At 33.1% G+C, this 18,621-nt stretch overlaps 2 protein-coding genes and 1 non-coding gene across 3 annotated transcripts; 2 read left to right on the top strand and 1 right to left on the bottom strand.

Moving 5' to 3' along the window:
• The first annotated feature begins 4,936 nt into the window (after positions 1 to 4,936).
• LOC107816377 (protein PMR5-like) lies at positions 4,937 to 10,125 on the top strand. The gene is made up of 5 exons (XM_075234027.1): positions 4,937 to 5,405; positions 6,020 to 6,191; positions 6,640 to 6,818; positions 7,450 to 7,608; positions 9,520 to 10,125. Exons 1-5 carry the CDS (start codon positions 5,101 to 5,103, stop codon positions 9,851 to 9,853), a joined length of 1,149 nt encoding a protein of 382 aa, XP_075090128.1. The 5' UTR covers positions 4,937 to 5,100; the 3' UTR covers positions 9,854 to 10,125.
• LOC142172326 (U6 spliceosomal RNA) lies at positions 9,868 to 9,972 on the top strand. The gene has a single exon (XR_012701689.1). It is a non-coding gene; the product is annotated as a U6 spliceosomal RNA (small nuclear RNA).
• A 1,578-nt stretch (positions 10,126 to 11,703) lies between the features above and the next one.
• Positions 11,704 to 17,930, bottom strand: LOC107830560 (asparagine synthetase [glutamine-hydrolyzing]). The gene is made up of 13 exons (XM_016658168.2): positions 17,462 to 17,930; positions 15,387 to 15,525; positions 15,178 to 15,273; positions 14,554 to 14,695; positions 14,266 to 14,456; positions 13,997 to 14,158; positions 13,695 to 13,775; positions 13,384 to 13,605; positions 13,121 to 13,255; positions 12,952 to 13,032; positions 12,781 to 12,867; positions 12,352 to 12,459; positions 11,704 to 12,237 (listed from the first exon to the last, which is right to left on the bottom strand). Exons 1-13 carry the CDS (start codon positions 17,539 to 17,541, stop codon positions 11,989 to 11,991), a joined length of 1,773 nt encoding a protein of 590 aa, XP_016513654.2. The 5' UTR covers positions 17,542 to 17,930; the 3' UTR covers positions 11,704 to 11,988.
• Positions 17,931 to 18,621: the final 691 nt, after the last annotated feature.

The raw sequence follows: 18,621 nt of genomic DNA, 5'->3' as shown, positions 1-18,621 counted from the left end.
CTATTTATATGTGTAGAAAAAAAATTTAAATAAAATGACCAAGTCCGAAACTAAATAGAAGATAAAATAAACCTGAAATCCGTAACACACGCGAACACCTCGCTAAGGCCTCGCGGCGCCTGCTCTAACGCGAGCCTTTTTGGCTCGCTTGGCGTGATGCTTCGTACTTCAATTCATTTTGTTGCCTAACATTTGCTTCAGCTTTCATTCTTGTTTCTTGTCTTATTTTGTAATTTGACTTTTGTCTTCTTTTGTAATGTTACACTTTACTCATTATATATCCAACAATTAATTGATCATAACTCTATTCTTGTAGTGTATAAAATAAACATAAAATTTTTATTTTGTTCTCAATTTTATTTTCAACGTACCTACACATAAAATAAGCTCAATTAATCACAAATATAATATAGTTTAGCATTAAAACCTTAAAATATAAAGTAAATAATGCACTAAAAATATATAATTATAACCAAACATCAGAATTATTTAGCACCATTGTACTATGACCCAAATTAGGATGTATAATACATCCTAATTTATTAGCTGGTTATCTTGGTATGCTATGGCCCTCTCTTATACTTTGGACTTGTTCTTAGTTAATAACATTACCTACCTAGAAATCCAAAATTAAAACTAACGGCTGCTAGAAAAGTTGATATCAGAAAAAAAAACCTTTAATTATATGCATTTCGTACATGTCATTAACCATTATACATATACTATGGGCTCGTTTGGTATGAGGGATAAATGTTAATTAATTCTGAGATTAAATTTAAGATGAATTTATCCCACGTTTAGTTGGGATAAAATCGCGTCACAAGTAATCCCGGGATTAGTTATTTCGGGATTATAGTATTATTTTTATCCTTATGAGAGAGTGAAATATTAATTCCGGGATAATTAATCATGTGATAACTTATTTTCCAACCAAACGACCCTTAAGGGGGTTAGTTCCCGGTATGAGAATACTAAGGGGTCGTTTGGTACACGGACTAAATTATTTCCGAATTATAATTCCAAGACTAATTTATACTACATGAGAGATGTGATAAAATAATACCACATTTACTAGGATAAGGTGAGATAAGATATGATATTCTAGATTAAGGATTAAATTTATACCTTGTTTGGTTGGAGATATAAATTTATCCCACGATAAATTTATACCGCCAACCAAACAGAGTTTAAATTTAATCCTACATCTTATCTCGCCTTATATCTCATACCAAACGACCCCTAGAGGTATAAATTTTGGGACTACATTAATCCCATATTTGCTTGTTGATATTAGGTAAAATTGGTATGAACTTTATAGGAAATCTTGATATTATGGGATAAAATTCTGAAACTATATCCCAGAATATCTTTATTCCGATCCAAACGACCCGTACATATAATACAACTAGGCGTTACCTCAATAGGTATGAAGTTCTCTTTGGTTTGGAATATACCCGTTTAACGGGCCGGGTTGACCCGTTTTCGGACTGGCCCAGACCGATTGTAACCCGGACCGGTAGTTAGGGGGCCGGCTGGGCTGGGTTTGGGGGGTTGGTCCGTTTTAAAAAAAATTCGGTTAACCGGACCGGTCAAACCCGGTCAACCAAAAATACTGTTGAACCGATTCAACGACTATAAATCTGATTTTTTTTTAAAGTGATATGACCGTTGGCAACAGTCAGTTTCAATTTGGCCGTTGCCCAACGGGTTGATTGCAAAAATAGCCCTTTTTTGGGCAATTATTTTTTAAAAAATAATACTTTTAGTAATTACTAATTTAACCTTTTGAAAAACTATAAATACACCTCCCTTTTTTTCATTTCTTCACTTATCTCTCATTTCTCAAACTCATGTTCTCAATTATCATTCTCTTATTCTTCACCTAAAGTGCAATCAACTATTTGGCTCTTTTTTTTTTAAATTTAATTTATCGTATTATTTATTATTTGAAGTTTGAACAATTTAACTTCAAACTTTGAACAATTGACATTTATTCGTGGTAACATTGGAGTTGCGAAAGCAAAAAGAGCCTCGCATAAAGGAATTTTTACCGTTGGGATGGTTGCATGAGAATGAAAAGCAATTTCCTGTTCTTTCCGTTATGGCTCGGGACGTGCTGAATGTGCCAATTTCAACTGTTGTATCAGAGAGTGCATTTAGTCAAGCAAGATAACAACTTGGAGAGACCTGTCACTCATTGGGAAGCAATACTTTGGAAGTTTTAGTATGTTTCAGAGATTGGATTAGATCGGAACGAAGAAATCAGGGACGTGAAGATGTTGATAGACCAGAAGACGAGGAATTTGTAGATATATTAACACATGGTAACCCATCTGAATTTAACACTCCAGAAGATGGCCAAGAAATTCATATTGATTATGAAGAACTTACTACGGCAATGTAAAACCTTTGAATTTACTCTTTTTTCATTAATTTACTTGTTGTTAAATGTAAACTTCAATTTGTAAGTTTGAAATAAAAAAATCACTTGCAAATTATAAGTGTAATTTTTTTTCCATTTTCATTGTATTCTATTATCTTAAATTCTTAATGAAATATTCAAAATTTCAAATATAAAGATTTTAAAGCCTTTGCCTCCTTTTATTCAAACACTCTTTTTATAAGATTATTTTTTTGTTTTATTTTTTTACTTTATATTAATATAAATTACGATAGTTATACAAAATACAAAAAAAAATATATATTAACCCGGTCCAGCCCGACCCCTTGGACCCGTAACTGTTCCGATTCATTTTTTACCCGGATGGACTCGGACCCGTTAAGCCCGATATAAAAAACCCGATAACCGACCCGGATTGAAAATCGGCCTGTTACCTTTTTTCTCAACCTGGACCGATCCGGCCCACCCGTCAAACACCTTTAGTTTGGAACGAAACTAAAGCAAAGAACATTAACCATTTACGGTTTCGTTTGAGTCTTATTTTTATTTATATAAATAAGTATTTCTTTTAGGGGCCTCCAACATTGAAATTGACCAAAATTTGAGACCCCATTAGGTTGCAACTTGGAGACAAGAGGTGACCACACTTTAAGTTTTAGTCCTTTTGCTTTCTACCTGCCATCCCTATCTCTTGTACACAAGGGGTGTACTCAGAAAATTTTGTAAATGTTGTAAATATTTGAAAAAGTGAACACAAATAAATAAATTATTGTAACAACAATCAATGTCATTTTTTATATTTATACTTAATATTATAATTTTATTTATTATTTATTATTTATACATACAAATTACGAAAATGGTGTCACATGACACCGCTTCAAGCAAGGTGCATACGCACTTGCTTGTACAAGACCTAACTAATATGAATTTAATTTTTATAAATATTTGCACCATCAAATTAAGCTGATATACAATAACATACTTATTTTATAGCAAAAAAAAATATTTCCACAATAATACTATAAAAATAACCTGAAAGATTGGGTGAATGATGTGAAACATCTTGTCCCCATTCCATAAATGGTCTTTTCTTCATTTTAGTCACTTACTTCCAATTAGTTGCCACCAAATATATAATCTTGCCAATTAGTTGCCACCAAATAGCGTGGTGTGTCTATACAAAACAGTTGGCAACTTGGCATGACAGCTAACTGAGAGATTAAGTACATAATTTTTAGATCAATAATAGAAGAAAAAGAATACTTAATTCAGTTTAGAAAGTAGTGAAAATTATGCACAAAATTGATACAGATACTCGAAACGAAACAGGAAAGTATTCACAAGTAAACACAAAAGTACTGTCCAATACTTTTATTGTAATTTAATCCAAGTGGATACAATAATGACAAAAGTTGAGTCCAAATTCTCAACTGCTTTAAGGGTTAATAATTGTGATGAAATCAAAGCAGTCACAAGTCCATCTCCAACAGCCACACCCACCGCTAGTTCACCAACAGTCTTACATACATAGTAACTAACACACGTGAACCATAGGTGTACTATAGTATAAAAAAGCCAGTCCGATCGATGCGATGACCAATTACCCTAATACAATAGTTGATTCCACGACTCGAACTTCATCTATATTATTGATTCAAAACTCCCTTTCAAGGTGTACTATAATATGAGTAGTAATTCTGACTGTTCTTCGACTTGACTTATATATATATTTAAACTATTTTTGAGTGTATATATATACTCAAACATATACCGAGTTTAACTTCTACATATTGATGGTATAAGAGAATTTTTACACTATCATATCACCTAACAGATAATTATAGGTACGTAACTGGCTTTCTTTCTGGGCAAAATATAAAATTGACCGATCAGCTGAAACTAATTGCATTCGCTAGCCAAAATATATATAATTTTATGTATATAAAAAAAATTATCGATTATTATTTTTGGGAGCGATTAAAAGTATACAATTCTTTTTTTTTCTCATTCGATGTCCGGTATGTACTTTGGGGCTCCGGTTAATCTAGATTTGGTCGCGTAAGACCCATTAACAGGGCACTCTCAACCATGAGTTTGTCCATTCTTAGGGCTCGAGCCGAAGATCTCTGATTAAGGACGGAGATATCCTATGTTATACCACAATCCTTGTTGTTACAAATAACTGTATGTAAGAAGTAAAGTTAGTTATATGTGATATTAAGTCGACGTGTATATATATATATATTTCGTATAAGGATTTAAGTTATACACATTAAATACTATTATCGCAATTTAATCAGCTATAGCAGATTATTATTCCTTCTGCCTCAATTTATTTGGTATTTTTTGTTTATCGAGAGTTAATTTGACTAATTTTTGAAGCTAAATTAGATTACGTTAATCAATATTTTAAAGTTAAAATTTAAATATTCAAGAATTATACTAAAAGTATAATTCTTTTCATATCAATTTACAAGAAAATGTTAAATTAGTCTCTGATTCTTGAATCTAAGTTATCTTCACATGCACACTAAGCAACAAAAATTCCCATTCCCTCTGTTGCCCATTTCTCTTCCCTTTATAATAATATATATTACTAAAACACATACATTAATAACATTCTTTCTTCCTTTCCTCTTTTCTTTTCTTTTCTTCTATCTCTGTTGTTCTCTGTTACATAACTTCCCTTTTCTCCAATGAATCTTCTCTTCTCTTCTTCTTCTTCTTCTTCTTTAATATGCCTTCTTTTACTACATTTTTCTGTAGTTTCATTAGCAGGTTTAAAGAACCACCAAAATCAACATAAAAAGCCAAATCTTTTGGCTAATTTAACTTCATGTTCTCTGTTTATGGGTTCATGGGTTTATGATGAAACTTATCCATTATACCAATCTTCTTCTTGTCCAATTATTGACTCACAATTCAATTGCCAAAATTTTGGTCGACCTGATACTGATTATCTTAAGTATAGATGGAAACCTGCCAATTGTGATATTCCCAGGTACCTGCAATTCTGTTTTCTTAAATAAACTTTCATTCTTTGCTTGTTTTGTATGTTAGATTTTAGTTACACGGCGAAACTAGTAATTTAGAAAGGGCGTTTAATATATGTTATACCTTTAAAATTTAATATTTTACCTATATATATACAATGTAATTTTTCGATGAAAGATGATCAATGGATCACGTAGCTTCTTCCCTGTTATATACATTGTATAATCATTATTTATACTGTCGGTACAATTTGACATGTTTTATCTGTTTTTTATCATTATTTATACTGTCGGTACAATTTGAAGTTTTTTAAATAAAGTTTCTATCTTTGAACGCTTTTTATCTTAGATTTAAGCTATATAGAAAGACAGTATAACCATTTTTATAATGTCAGTGTAATTTGACATGTCTTATCTGTTTACTTAGCATTTTTTTTATGTTATTACTCCGTTCGTTCAAAATTTAAAACTTGATAAATTCAACTTTTAGTTCTTACCGCCTGTGTCGGAATATTTTCTATGTCAGAATATTCTCCAATCGCCTATGTACTTGACTTGTGTAAATACTTTCATCTTTATTTTTGGTTGTTGAACAGTAGGGTAAATTTTGCTATTTTGATAGGTTTAATGGGTTGGACTTTATGAGGAAAATGAGAGGAAAGACAGTGATGTATGTGGGGGATTCTTTAGGAAGGAACCAATGGCAGTCTTTGATTTGTATGATTTCAGCTGCGGTTCCACGTGCTCGAACACAGATGATCACGGGTGATCCTATCTCTACTTTCAAATTCCTGGTTAGCCTTTTTTCTTCTTTTTAATCTTTGTATAATTAATAACGTAGAGGTGACAAACTTGTCCAACTTGATCAAACCTCTCTTCATTTTTTATATTTAAAAAAAAAATGATAATTAATGTATTTTTGTTAAATTATGAGCTTAGGTTCTTTTAAATTTATATATTTTTCAATCTCCAAATTTTATTTTATATTTTTGGGTTTGAGTTGCATTTTGACCTATCCGGTTGTAATATTTTGACATGTTGATAATAAGTCATTTCGGGTTTAACTCGTTGGATCAATTCAACAAACGCACCCGTTCAAACGTGGGAAAATTTGACAGATTGCTAAAACATAGAGTTAATTTTGCCGCCTTTAATTAGTGGTGTTTGTTAACAAAGTAATTGTGTGTTTTACTTTTGTACACTAATTTGGAGTTAAAATTTGTGGTTTTGGGTAAATGACAGGATTATGGAGTGAGTGTATCATTTTACAGAACACCATATTTGGTAGATATAGACTCAGTACAAGGGAAGAATGTGCTGAGGTTAGATGATATAAGTAAGAATTCCAATGCTTGGAAAGGTGTAGATGTCTTGTCTTTCAACACTGGCCATTGGTGGACTCACAAAGGCTCTCTCCAAGGGTAATATACTGCCCCACATTCACTTTTGGCATTCATTTTTAGCCTTTTTCTTTTTCTTTTTCTTTAGAATCTTAATTGAGGTATAACCTTGACATGAAGTTAAGGGGGAAATGATCAAATGATCATCATATGTAGGCCGGACGGATCTAGTGCAATGATTACGGGCTCAAACTCAATTTTTGACTAGAATTGTATTAAAATTTTCATTAAGTGTATGAGAATATTTAGCTCAATACCGAATTTGTTGCTCCAATTATTTTTATATATTTGAGATTGGTGTAAAAACTCATAAACTCAGGGCCTGTTTGGCCATAAATGTTTTTTCACTCTTTTCAAAAACTTTTCTCTTTTTTTTCGGAATCAGTGTTCGGCTATGAAAATTTTAAATTTCACTACAAGTTAAATTTGGGAATTTTTCAGAAATAAAAAAAACTCTAAAAAGTTATTTTCAAAATTCAGTTCAAATCACCCACAAAATTTCAAAAACAGCTCCAAATTGTATTCATGTCTAAACATAACTTTAATTTTCAAATATCATTTTCACTTAATTTTTTTTTCATATTTTTTTGAAATTTCACAATTCTTATGTCCAAACGCTCGTTTAAAATCTTGAATTTGCGTCTGTATGCAGGTGGGATTACATGGATGCAGGAGGGACATTGTATCAAGATATGAACAGGCTAGTGGCATTAGAGAGAGGTCTAAGGACATGGGCAAGATGGATTGATGCCAACATTGACAAAACTAGAACCAGACTCTTCTTTCAGGGCATTTCACCTACACACTACAAGTATGTCATCCTCTCTCTCTACTTGTGGTGCAAAATTGTTATATGGATTTTCAATTATAAATTTTCACTAGTTTTGTCACTTTGCTTAAGCCCTTCTCGATCTAATATTAAATAATGTTGGACTCCTACAAGCTTAAATACTGGAGCAACATGAGTAATAAGAATTGGTATAACTGATCTTAACTTGCTCCGGATTGAAGTATAACATTAGTTGTTTAGAAATGTGTATTTTTAGTCGTCTAATATTTTGTATATATGTATATTATATACATATTATATACATATTATATCCCTAGCTTCATTGACCATCATAGCTTCTTAGGTAGCACTCCAAGTTGGACAAAGCCTAGCTTCTTAGGTAGCACTTCTTAGGTATGTAATAATTAATAATTTGGATAAGATTTTGAAGTAGGAAATACAATAAATTGTTTGAAGTTGAACAAAATATTGTGAAAGTTAGAATTTGCTTTAAAATTCTGAAAACTTGATTGGAAAACAAAATTTTCTTCAATTGTTTTTGGAAAAAACTAGTTTTTCAACAAAAGACCAACAAATTGCAAAAACTAATGATGTTAAACTGTCATAATAATTGAAAGTTCAATGATGATGCATGTATTTTATTAATAATTGTAAATTTCACATGATATTGTCTCCTGATGATTGATAGTTTAATAAATTTGTGTATTACATTGTTGATCTTTGTCCGCGAAAAGCACTTAATCCAACACATTGCAAAATTAACTTTCCAAAAACTATTTTCAGATGAAAATGTTTTTCCACTTAATAACTAATTATAATTAAATCCAAACCGTTTTCGTAGCTTGGGTTCTTATTTTGCATAAATATAAAAAAAAACCCTATTATAATATCAATATTTATTCCACATTAGTATGGGTAACTATATATAGTACTTGTACAATAGAGGACAAGATGAATAGATGTTGAGACAAGAGGAGCTATAAAGTCAGTTGTCAACACCGTTTTGTTTGTTGGACTATAATAATAATAATACTAAAGACAATAGAGTCCTTGGATCTTTTTATAAATAGTCAGTCAAATTTATTATTTATTTTTTTAATTAATATATATATAAATTATATTAATTATATATAATTATAAATATATTATATATAGATTATATATCATCCAAATGTTTTTGGTTTAATCGATTGTTTGAGCGACTATTTCGGTTAATTCTTCTGGAAAGCAAAAGACAGTTGATGGACTTGTTTTGTTTCTTGTCTCGTTGGTGGAATATTGGCATATGATTAAGTAGTTTTCGCTACATGTGAGATCTCCAAAAGTCAATGGCATGATAGACTTATGCACTATTAAAATAATACTCCTACTATTTACATGTGAAGTTGCGGATTTAGAACAAATAAATAGATATATGTCACTCTTTAATAAATTAAACTTGTCATCACAATCTTATATGGTATCAAAGTTAGCAAAAATGCTTGTAATTTAAATGATAATTCAGCGTCTTAAACAACTTTTTTCTTATATTAAATGTGTCTTTGATTTATGAGAAAGAACCAAACCAGCACGTGTTACAAATAAATAAACAATAGTGTCTATCTTCACAATTTGAAACTTTAGTTGAAGCATTTAATGCAATCTTATAACGAAACAACAGAGTGGTATAGTAAACGCGTGGTATAGTAAACGCATGCTAAGTTGGGTTCGACAAAGAGCCGGACCAAATAAGATTTATTATATATAGCATCATCTCGCATTTTGACAAAAAGATGTTTCTAGGACGACAACTTGAACATTGCACCAAAGCTTCCCTTTGGTTAACACAATAGTATACTATGATATAAGAATTCGTTCGTTGAGATAGTTTTACACAATACATTGAACGATATGATATGATATGATATATTAACACTTTATCAATTATGGTAGCCCAAATGAATGGACCACCGGTGCAACAGCGGCGACATCGAGAAGTTGTTACGGCGAGACCGTGCCGATGACCGGCACGGCGTATCCGGGTACGTACCCAGATCAAATGAAGGTGTTGCAGTCAGTAATGAGGGACATGAACAACCCTCCTTTTCTTTTGGACATAACTTTTCTATCAGCAATGAGAAAAGATGCACACCCTTCTATCTATAGTGGTGCTCTCACCTCTGAACAAAGAGCAAATCCTGATCATTCTGCTGATTGTAGTCATTGGTGTCTTGCTGGTTTGCCTGATACTTGGAACCAACTTTTTTACACTGCCCTTTTCTTTTAGCATTTGGTATATTTGTTCTTTTCTGGGTTATCTCATAAAATTGGAACGATACAGAAAAGATTAGCATGACTCCTGCACAAGAATGACACGCACAAATAATCAAGAATGGTGGTATATTTGCTCTTTTTTCTTTTTTCTCGTTGTTTGATATGTTTTGCTCACAATTGATGCAATTCATTTTAGGACACCTTTACAAAGATCAAACATGTACTTGAGTAAATTTTCATTTCCTGTTGGTGTAAATGCTTAACAAATATATCTTGTTCATTTTGTAATTATTTATTTATTGTGGTTCATTTTTTACTGAACTTGGGTCCTCTGTGTCAAAATAACAGATTTCATGTGATCCACTTCAAAGTCTAATTTGATTTATATCCATTCAATTGGTAAGCCAATCTATCCATTGTGATTTTGACCATTGCTTCCATTTGCATTCTTTTGTGGAATTGTTCCCTCCTTGACAAGTGGTCCAAGAAAAATACGCGGTCATTCTAGAAGTGCGTAATTGTCATGGGTCAAATAGAGCCGGATCCATAATTTAAACTTAATAGATTTAAGACTTTGAGTTCTTTGACCACAAATTCCAAAAATCTTATTTTTTCTTAAACTCCGTACTCAGTCAAACATATTCACATAAATTAAAACGGAGAGACCCGGAGATTTCACATATATATATATTTATGGTATAAGCGAAAAATATTGAATTTACATGAACTCAAATTCAAAAGCGTAAGCCCTGAGCAGCCAATGAGAAATGAATAATGAACTGCTAGTTTTGTTATCGGAGAAAAGTCGTGATCTCGTCTTGCTCATCTCACGTCATTTTAAAGTGTGTGAGAAGTTGCGGGTGTGAAGGGGTTTGGGGTGGGGTTGGGGAATCACAAACCAAAGGATATGGGAAATAGGAAGAGTGACTAAAACCAAACTTTATAAAGTATGATAAGTAAGGTGTAAGATTAAATTTTTACCATGTTTGTTTGACGGTATAAATTAGTCCAAGGATTATAATACCAAGGATTATAATATCAGGATTATAATCTTGGGATAATTTAATCCGTGTATCAAATAGGCTGCTTATCGGGCAGATTGAGCTGTTATTTGCTCTTAACGGTTTGACTTATCGGTTATCGATTTTTAAATGTATTAATCCGCTAGCCACCCGATAAGATATCGGGCGGATTGGTATCGGTTTAGCTCTTATCGGGCGGTTTATCAGATTGTTTGCTGACTGCTGTGACTCAAAATAAAATTTCTATGCTCAGCAGACTACATTCCAGTCTATAGAATAAGGCACCTAAGAAGAGAGCTAAATAGAAGAAATATAGAGCTACATTCCAGCTTATTTCCCAGTAGAATCATCTCTGGGGATGAGCCTATTAACAACTTATAACTATCAGAAGAAATAGAAGAGAACACTGGGTATAACACATGACATCAAAATTATCTAATAGTAACAAACTGGAATAGTAAATTATAACTAAATGTCTAATAGTAAATTAGTAATAGATAGAGTACTAGAAGTGGAAGAAGAATTTTTGATTATATATATATATATATATATATATATATATATATATATATATATATATTCTTAACGGGTTAACGGATTATCCGTTAAGAAAATTGAATAATCCGCCCCCAAACCGATAAGCCGTTAATAAAAAAATTTCAATCCGTTCCCCGTCAGTTAAACCGTTAAATCGATACCAATAAGCCATTAAGCTTCGATTTCGGTTCGGTTTTGAACGCATCTTGTACCAAACGACCCCAGAGTTCATAAAGACATAATCTGATCCTTATAAACATGCCATCCAATTATTGCACCATTATATATATATTGCAAATAGGTCTAGAAAAAAGAGAAAAGATTAAATTACACATAAGATAAAGTTACACATAGGCAGCAACAAGAAAGCACCTAGATCCCATAGGTTGCACATTAGTAGTGCTCAAGATCTTTAAAACCTCCATATGATCTTGATCCTTATTCTAGTCTTATATTTACCCCAATATAATTCTCTCTTTTATGCAGTAGGACATCTAAAAGACATGCTGCTCTTCTCCTATAATAATGATAATAACAATAATAATACTTCAAACATGTAGTAGTTATGAAGACAATAGACTAATTAGTGCTAGCTCCTTATTGTGAGCTCTGCAGAAGCACCCACTCCTACCATCCTTGGCACATTATCGATGATCGTTGTGTCCAAATTCCCATTACCAACATCGGGTAGATGATCGTCATAAGCCGAGTTATGTACACCGATAGCAGCCCTACCGGAAGGATCAAGGTTGTTCGACCAAGAAGCGTCCCACTCAATAGCTTTAGCCGTGCTGCAAGCTATACTCGGTCCTCCAGGAACAGTTAGCCTTGCTGAATTCTGCAAATCCAACAATAGCAGGGACATGGTTTTAGTTTTTGAGCTTAAGAAATCTATGATTTAAACCTCAGCCATAAACAAAATCTATAGATTTTAATCTCTCACTAATATTACCTGTGGAAAGAACCTCTCAAAAATCATCCTGTAATAGTATGCTTCCTTTGTAGTTGGAGTGTTGTGAGGGAAGATATGTGAAGCATTAAGCATCATCCTATCAGTCACCTGAGAGCAAAGAGTTGTTTCTGAGATCTAACAACTACGACGCCTCAATTCCAACCAAGTTGGAATTGGTTATATTAATCCTCAACCATGTTGTTCCATTTAACCTCATCTCAGTCCAATCATATGCATAATAAAAGTAGAAAATACTGGAAGTTCAATCTATTTTTTACCAGCGAATAAATTCTTGACACGACTAAAAACTCCTTAAAAACATAGTACCTAAGGTAAACATACTAACATGACTAAAATTAGTTGATAGTAAAACAAACAAAAATTGGACGATAACGCTGTATTAGTTCTGGATTTATTAAGGAAGCTCACATGTTGTTCAGCATGTGCTTTGAGCCCATCAATCCAACTATAGCCTACACCATCGCTGAATTGTTCTTTCTGCCGGTACAAAATATGCTGCAGAGAACATAACAGAACAAACATATTAGTTTTGATCCATAATTATTGGCAAATCAGTAGGAAAAATATGAGTTTGTGGACCTTTGGGAGATAGGGGTGCTCCTCATCATCAAAAGCCTTCCTAAGAACCCACTTCTCGATCCTACCTTGATCGTGTTTAATCTGAAACGGATGAAAAACAGGTTTTAGAGAACGCGCATATTCAGTTATGCTTCTTGTCTCATTGACAATTGGAGCTCAGTTTTCTTACCATCTTCCATTCAGGATCGATACTCATAGCAACATTGATGAACTCTTTATCCAGAAATGGTACTCTAGCTTCTAAGCCCCATGCTGATGTTGCCTTATTTGCTCTCAAACAGTCGTATTGGTGAAGCGCTTTTATCTGCATGCGAATGGAAAAAACATGATTAACATTTCTTAACTCATTCCATATCTCGAATTATAGCAATTTATTCCAACCCGAGACAAACAATGACAAGGAGAATCAGACTTGCCGATGTGTTTTATTACCTTGTGACATGTCTCCGTGTGGAATTCTTCCTTGTTGGGAGCCTTGTGGAAGTACAAGTAGCCACCAAACAGTTCATCTGAGCCTTCCCCTGATATGACCATCTTCACTCCAAGTGATTTAATCTTACGCGACATAAGGAACATAGGGGTGCTTGCTCTGATCGTTGTTACATCATACGTCTCGATATGGTAAATAACATCTTCAATAGCATCAATTCCGTCCTGCCAAAACATGCACACATGTTGCTTTCTAGTAGGAAAACAGAAGAGCCTCACATGAATAAATTGAAGTAGCATCGCGATTTACAAACCTGAACTGTGAAGGTGAACTCGTGGTGAACGGTTCCCAAATAGTCAGCAACTTCTCTTGCAGCCTTGAGATCTGGTGAGCCCTGTTAGTCACAAAGGAACAGAAATTGGTATTACAAAAGTCTCAAGACCAAAGGCACAGTCCAGTATCTAGCTTCAGTAGGCTCAGAATGAGTGTTATATTATATGTATACATCTTAAATCTTTTTGGATTTGCATATATGGTTCGAGCCAAAAGCAATGAGTTAAGTTAAACCCACAGAACCGGCCCTAAATTTTCTCTACTCAAGATTGATTGACTGACCTCGAGACCAACACAGAAGGAATGAAGCTGCGCTCCCCATTGCTTAGCAGCTTTTGTTCCAGCCAAGTAGCGAGCAGTGACAGAAGCAACTAAAGACGAATCAAGTCCCCCGGAGAGCAGAACACCAAAGGGTACATCGGTCATCAACCGTTTAATAACAGCCTGCGAAATTAACAACCACTCCTTATAGCCAAGATCGTTTGTACAGACAAATTTTTAGAGTGCTAAGTCCAAAGTCGAGAGGGAAACATCCTAGATTCATTTCTCACATTTTCGAAGGCACGCCTCAGAACTAAGGGGTCATAAGGATTTGATGGAACAGCCTCAGAGAACCATTGAGGATTGTACCATCTCCTAAACCCGCCATTCTTGCTCGAGTACAAGTGCCCGGGAGGGAAAACTTCAAAATGTTCACAATCATCATTTAAGCCCTTTAGCTCAGATGAAATCCACACAGAGCCTGAGATACCAAATAACATATATCAAGATTCTACAATAGCAAATTGGAATGGCTTCAGTTTTAATTTCTACTTGGAAAATTGTATAGAAAATCTTACCATCAAGTCCCCAACCAATATAGAGGGGAGTAATTCCAATCGCATCACGAGCAGCAAGAAAGCTGTTATCGCGCGTATCCAACAATACAAAAGAGAACACCCCATCCAACATGTCCACAAAATTTTCTCCATATTCTTCATACTGATCAATACATATCGATAGTGAGACATTGTATAAATTCTTCTAATATACAATACCATATTTTCTAGAGTTTGTCACTATGAGCCTGTTCGTTTAACTGATTAAAAGTAGTCGATAAGCATCAAGTGCTAAAATGACTTTACGAATAAATAGTTACGTGTTTGGATAGAAATGTTGAAATTGATAATAAGTGCTTATAAGCTAATTTGACCAGCTTATAAGTTTACCCAAACACCCAAAATTCCTTATATAATTCACTCAGTGGCGGAGCTACAAGTCTAGCCACGGGTTCGGCAGAACCCAATAGCTTCGGCTCGGGCCGTGTATTTATGTTAAGAAATCTACTTAATATGTGTAAATAATCTATCCGAACCCAGTAACTTATCTTATCCTACATTCCAGAACCCATATACTCAAATTTCTAGCTCCGCCCTTGAATTCAATAGCCTAAGTTGGTTGATGAGTAAAGTAAACTAACTCACAAGATGTGCAATAACATCACAATCACTTCCGGTTCTGAACTTGTGATTAGGCATAAGATTACGAAGTTTCTCATGATTGTAAATTTCTCCATTGACCTGCAACATTTGGCACACAATCAATAATCAAATATACAAATCTTCAGTCATAATTAAAGTAATCTAAACACGCATTCGTCCACAAAAAAAAAGGGTAAATTAGAGGCACTCACTGTAACAACAATCGTCTTATCTTGATTAAACAGAGGCTGATCACCAGAAGTAGGATCGATAATTGCTAAACGTTGATGTGCTAAGTAAAAATCACCATGTTGATATATCCCACTCCAATCTGGTCCACGATGCTTCAACCTATGTAATCAAATAGTTACCAAAATTAAAACTTGTTTAATAAATGTCATGTTTATATTTGTTTCAATTGCAAAAGGCTATTGTACTGTCGGTTTGACATTTAAAAGCGGATCCATAATTTAATCTTGATCGGTTTGACATTTAAAGATTTTAAAACTGCACTCATTGTAGTTTTAAAATTAAAGTTTCATATCCAGTAATTATTGAAATTTTAGTGATTTTTCACAAATATAACTATTCTAGGTTCGGATGACCTCCGTACCTAAGGTTTGCATCCGCCACTGGTCACCAGGTTCAATGAGTTCAACAAAACTGGCATTTTTGACACGGAAAAAATCACTAAAATATACTTCTTTATTTTATTTTATGCGTCATACTTTCCTTTTTAGTCTGTGCAAAAAAAAATATCATATTTCCTTATTTAGAAATAGTTTAATTTTAAAATTTTTACTTTACGCCTAACGAGGTTATTAACAGCCATACATATATCGATGACTTGTTTTCGACTATTTTCAAAAGCCTTTCTTTTTTTTTCTTGAACTTCATGCCGAGTCAAACATCATGACATAAATTGGGACGGAAAAAATAACAAATATTAAAATAATTTTAAAACTCTATAACATGTGTATAAAGTAGTTGTGATACAGAAATAAAGTGTATTATGGCTTTTGCCATCAACATCATGAACATATCATGGTGATGGTTGGTCCAAGAAATTTTAATAATGAATCCATAGAATTAGGTCCCACCCAGGTTAGGAATAGTGTATCCATCATAATGTCTTAATCTTGTTTTAAACGTGTTCAAGTATCCAAACAATCGCTGCAACTCACAAGTCTTAATCTTGTTTTAACTTTCAAGTAGCCAAACTCAGGTCAGTTACATCAACATAAACTCAATTAGTTTAGCTTATTATTCATAAAAAAAATTAGAGTAATGGAAGAACATTAAAACAAATGCAACATAATGATAAATTTGCTATAAATTCTGAATTTATATCTCTCGTGCCAGTTCCGTGTTTCAGGTATATGATCAACATAAGAATTAAGACGTACTCTATTACTTTAGCCTAAAGGGCGGCCTGGAACACAAGGCATTCCGTATTCACACAGGATTCGGAAAAAGGTCGCACCTCAAGGGATGTAATGTAGATAGCAGTGGCGAAGCCAGAGAATTCAATAAATGTGTTCAAAATTTTGAACACTCTTTGCCACTAGACTATGCAAGGGTGTTTAAAGTTTATTTATTGAATCACTAACAAGTAGTAATATTTTACACCATCCAGAGTATAATTTTTCGGCGAAGGGTGTTTAATTGATCACCCTTACCACCAGTGGCAGAGCCACCTTATAGGAAGGGGTGTCACTTCGCGGAAAAAATACACAATGTGTAACTAGGTAAAAAAAATAAATTATATGTATATATACTATGTATTGACTCCCCTTAATTTTCTGGTATGTTTACTTTTATATATTTTGACACCCCTTAACGAAAATTCTAGCTCCGCCACAGAACAACAGAGCACATAACTTCCCTTGATAGACAACTAATTACCTAAATGCAAGCATTAGTGGTTGCTTCCACTATAAGGTAAAATAGTACTTGTTATTGATTAAAAATAGACTTTGAACACACTTGCATAGCCTACTGGCAAAGGGAAGAACACCCTTATTGAATTTCTTAGCTTCGCCATTGGCTGCTTCTATGGTGAACCGTGAGCTATAGATCATGTAAAGACAACTTTACCGTTGCTCCGACTCTACCCCTTCACTCTATTACTTTAGCCTATTATTCATAAAGGAACTAGAGCAATGCAAGAACATTAAATGAAGAAAGCAAAAGCAGACAAATATTAATTGAAAAACAAAAAAGGTGAAATTAAAGTTGAATAATATGATGGAGTAATAAAATAAAAGAGAAAAGAAAGGGGAATTGCCTGCGAGAGAGCTCAAGAACTCGAACCCTTTTGGCTTGAGAATCATCTGGACAACCCAACAAAGCCAAGATCCCACACATGATTGATCACTACTTTTTTATTTTTCACCTTTTTATACTTAATATAGACACTCTATTTTTTTATTCTTTTCTTTCCCAAACAAGATATAGTAGTAGTAAAAACTATATCCAATATAGATGACTTTAATTGGATAAAGCTCTACTAATAGAAGTAGTAAAGTAGATAACAAAAAGAAAGAGAAAGAGGGAGAGAAATATGGGAAGATAGTTAAAGATTTGCAGGATTTTTGGAGAGAAGAACACGTAAAGAAGGCAAAATGATAATACACAAAAGATGATCGTGGGATTGTGTAAATGAACCAAAATGACCACCGAATTTATAGGCGTTTTTATGCCGTGGACGAACAAGCTAAACTACGTCATTTCTCACGGCGACGTTTTCTTTGCTTATTTTCTTTCCCTTTCATCCTGTTTTGGATTTATCTAAGTGATTTATTAAGTTATATATACTTATATTTAAAGGTTTATTATTATACTATCGGTGCATTTTAACCGGTTATAGGGTTAGCTAATATTAACATGTTGCCTTAGCAAGGCCTAGGTGTTGGACCGAGGATTGCCTCAATAATCAATTTAACTGGATAAATACTTTTTACATCATCATTATATAAAATTTAAACTCGAATATGCATCAATAGTATTAAGATTATTTTTAATTATCGGTAAATTTATCTGTAATAGCAGGATAAATATATTATTTTTAACAGAATACTAATTAATACTTATCAAGAGACTTTTTATAATTATTACCTAATAATAGGGTATTTTATTGTATAAATCTATTTCTTTTGTGTTCATTTAATAATACTAGTTCCTAATATATGCTATTTTTTGGGTTTTACAAGAATTTATTAATAGAACGGAATCGATCATAGCATCTTTGATTACTCCGATTATGGTATATTCTAGGATCACCTTTACAATGACATATGGTGTTATTCAAGTTTTTTCAATATTGATAAGCTACGGTGATTGAGATTTACATTATCTGTTTCAATTTACAAAGAAAAAGATTGAATTTAAGTTATATGCTTTATAATATAAAAATTCTTTCTACAAAAGATACGCTTAGGTTTATAA

The sequence above is a fragment of the Nicotiana tabacum genome, chromosome 17 (assembly GCF_000715075.1).
Source record: "Nicotiana tabacum cultivar K326 chromosome 17, ASM71507v2, whole genome shotgun sequence".
NCBI classification, from domain to species: Eukaryota; Viridiplantae; Streptophyta; class Magnoliopsida; order Solanales; family Solanaceae; genus Nicotiana; species Nicotiana tabacum.
The sequence above is the reverse complement of the archived record's forward strand: the minus strand, read 5'-3'. Positions and strand labels throughout refer to the sequence as shown.

Bases quoted from the DNA above. Each gene is read 5' to 3' on its own strand.
- LOC107816377 (XM_075234027.1), top strand. From the start codon at position 5,101: ATGAATCTTCTCTTCTCTTCTTCTTCTTCTTCTTCTTTAATATGCCTT. The intron at 5,406-6,019 runs GTACCTGCAATT...CTATTTTGATAG, and splicing joins GCCAATTGTGATATTCCCAG to GTTTAATGGGTTGGACTTTA. The intron at 6,819-7,449 runs GTAATATACTGC...GTCTGTATGCAG, and splicing joins CACAAAGGCTCTCTCCAAGG to GTGGGATTACATGGATGCAG.
- LOC107830560 (XM_016658168.2), bottom strand. From the start codon at position 17,541: ATGTGTGGGATCTTGGCTTTGTTGGGTTGTCCAGATGATTCTCAAGCC. The intron at 13,606-13,694 runs GTTTGTAAATCG...ATGTTTTGGCAG, and splicing joins AGTTCACCTTCACAGTTCAG to GACGGAATTGATGCTATTGA. The intron at 12,460-12,780 runs GTGAGCTTCCTT...CTTTGCTCTCAG, and splicing joins AAGCACATGCTGAACAACAT to GTGACTGATAGGATGATGCT.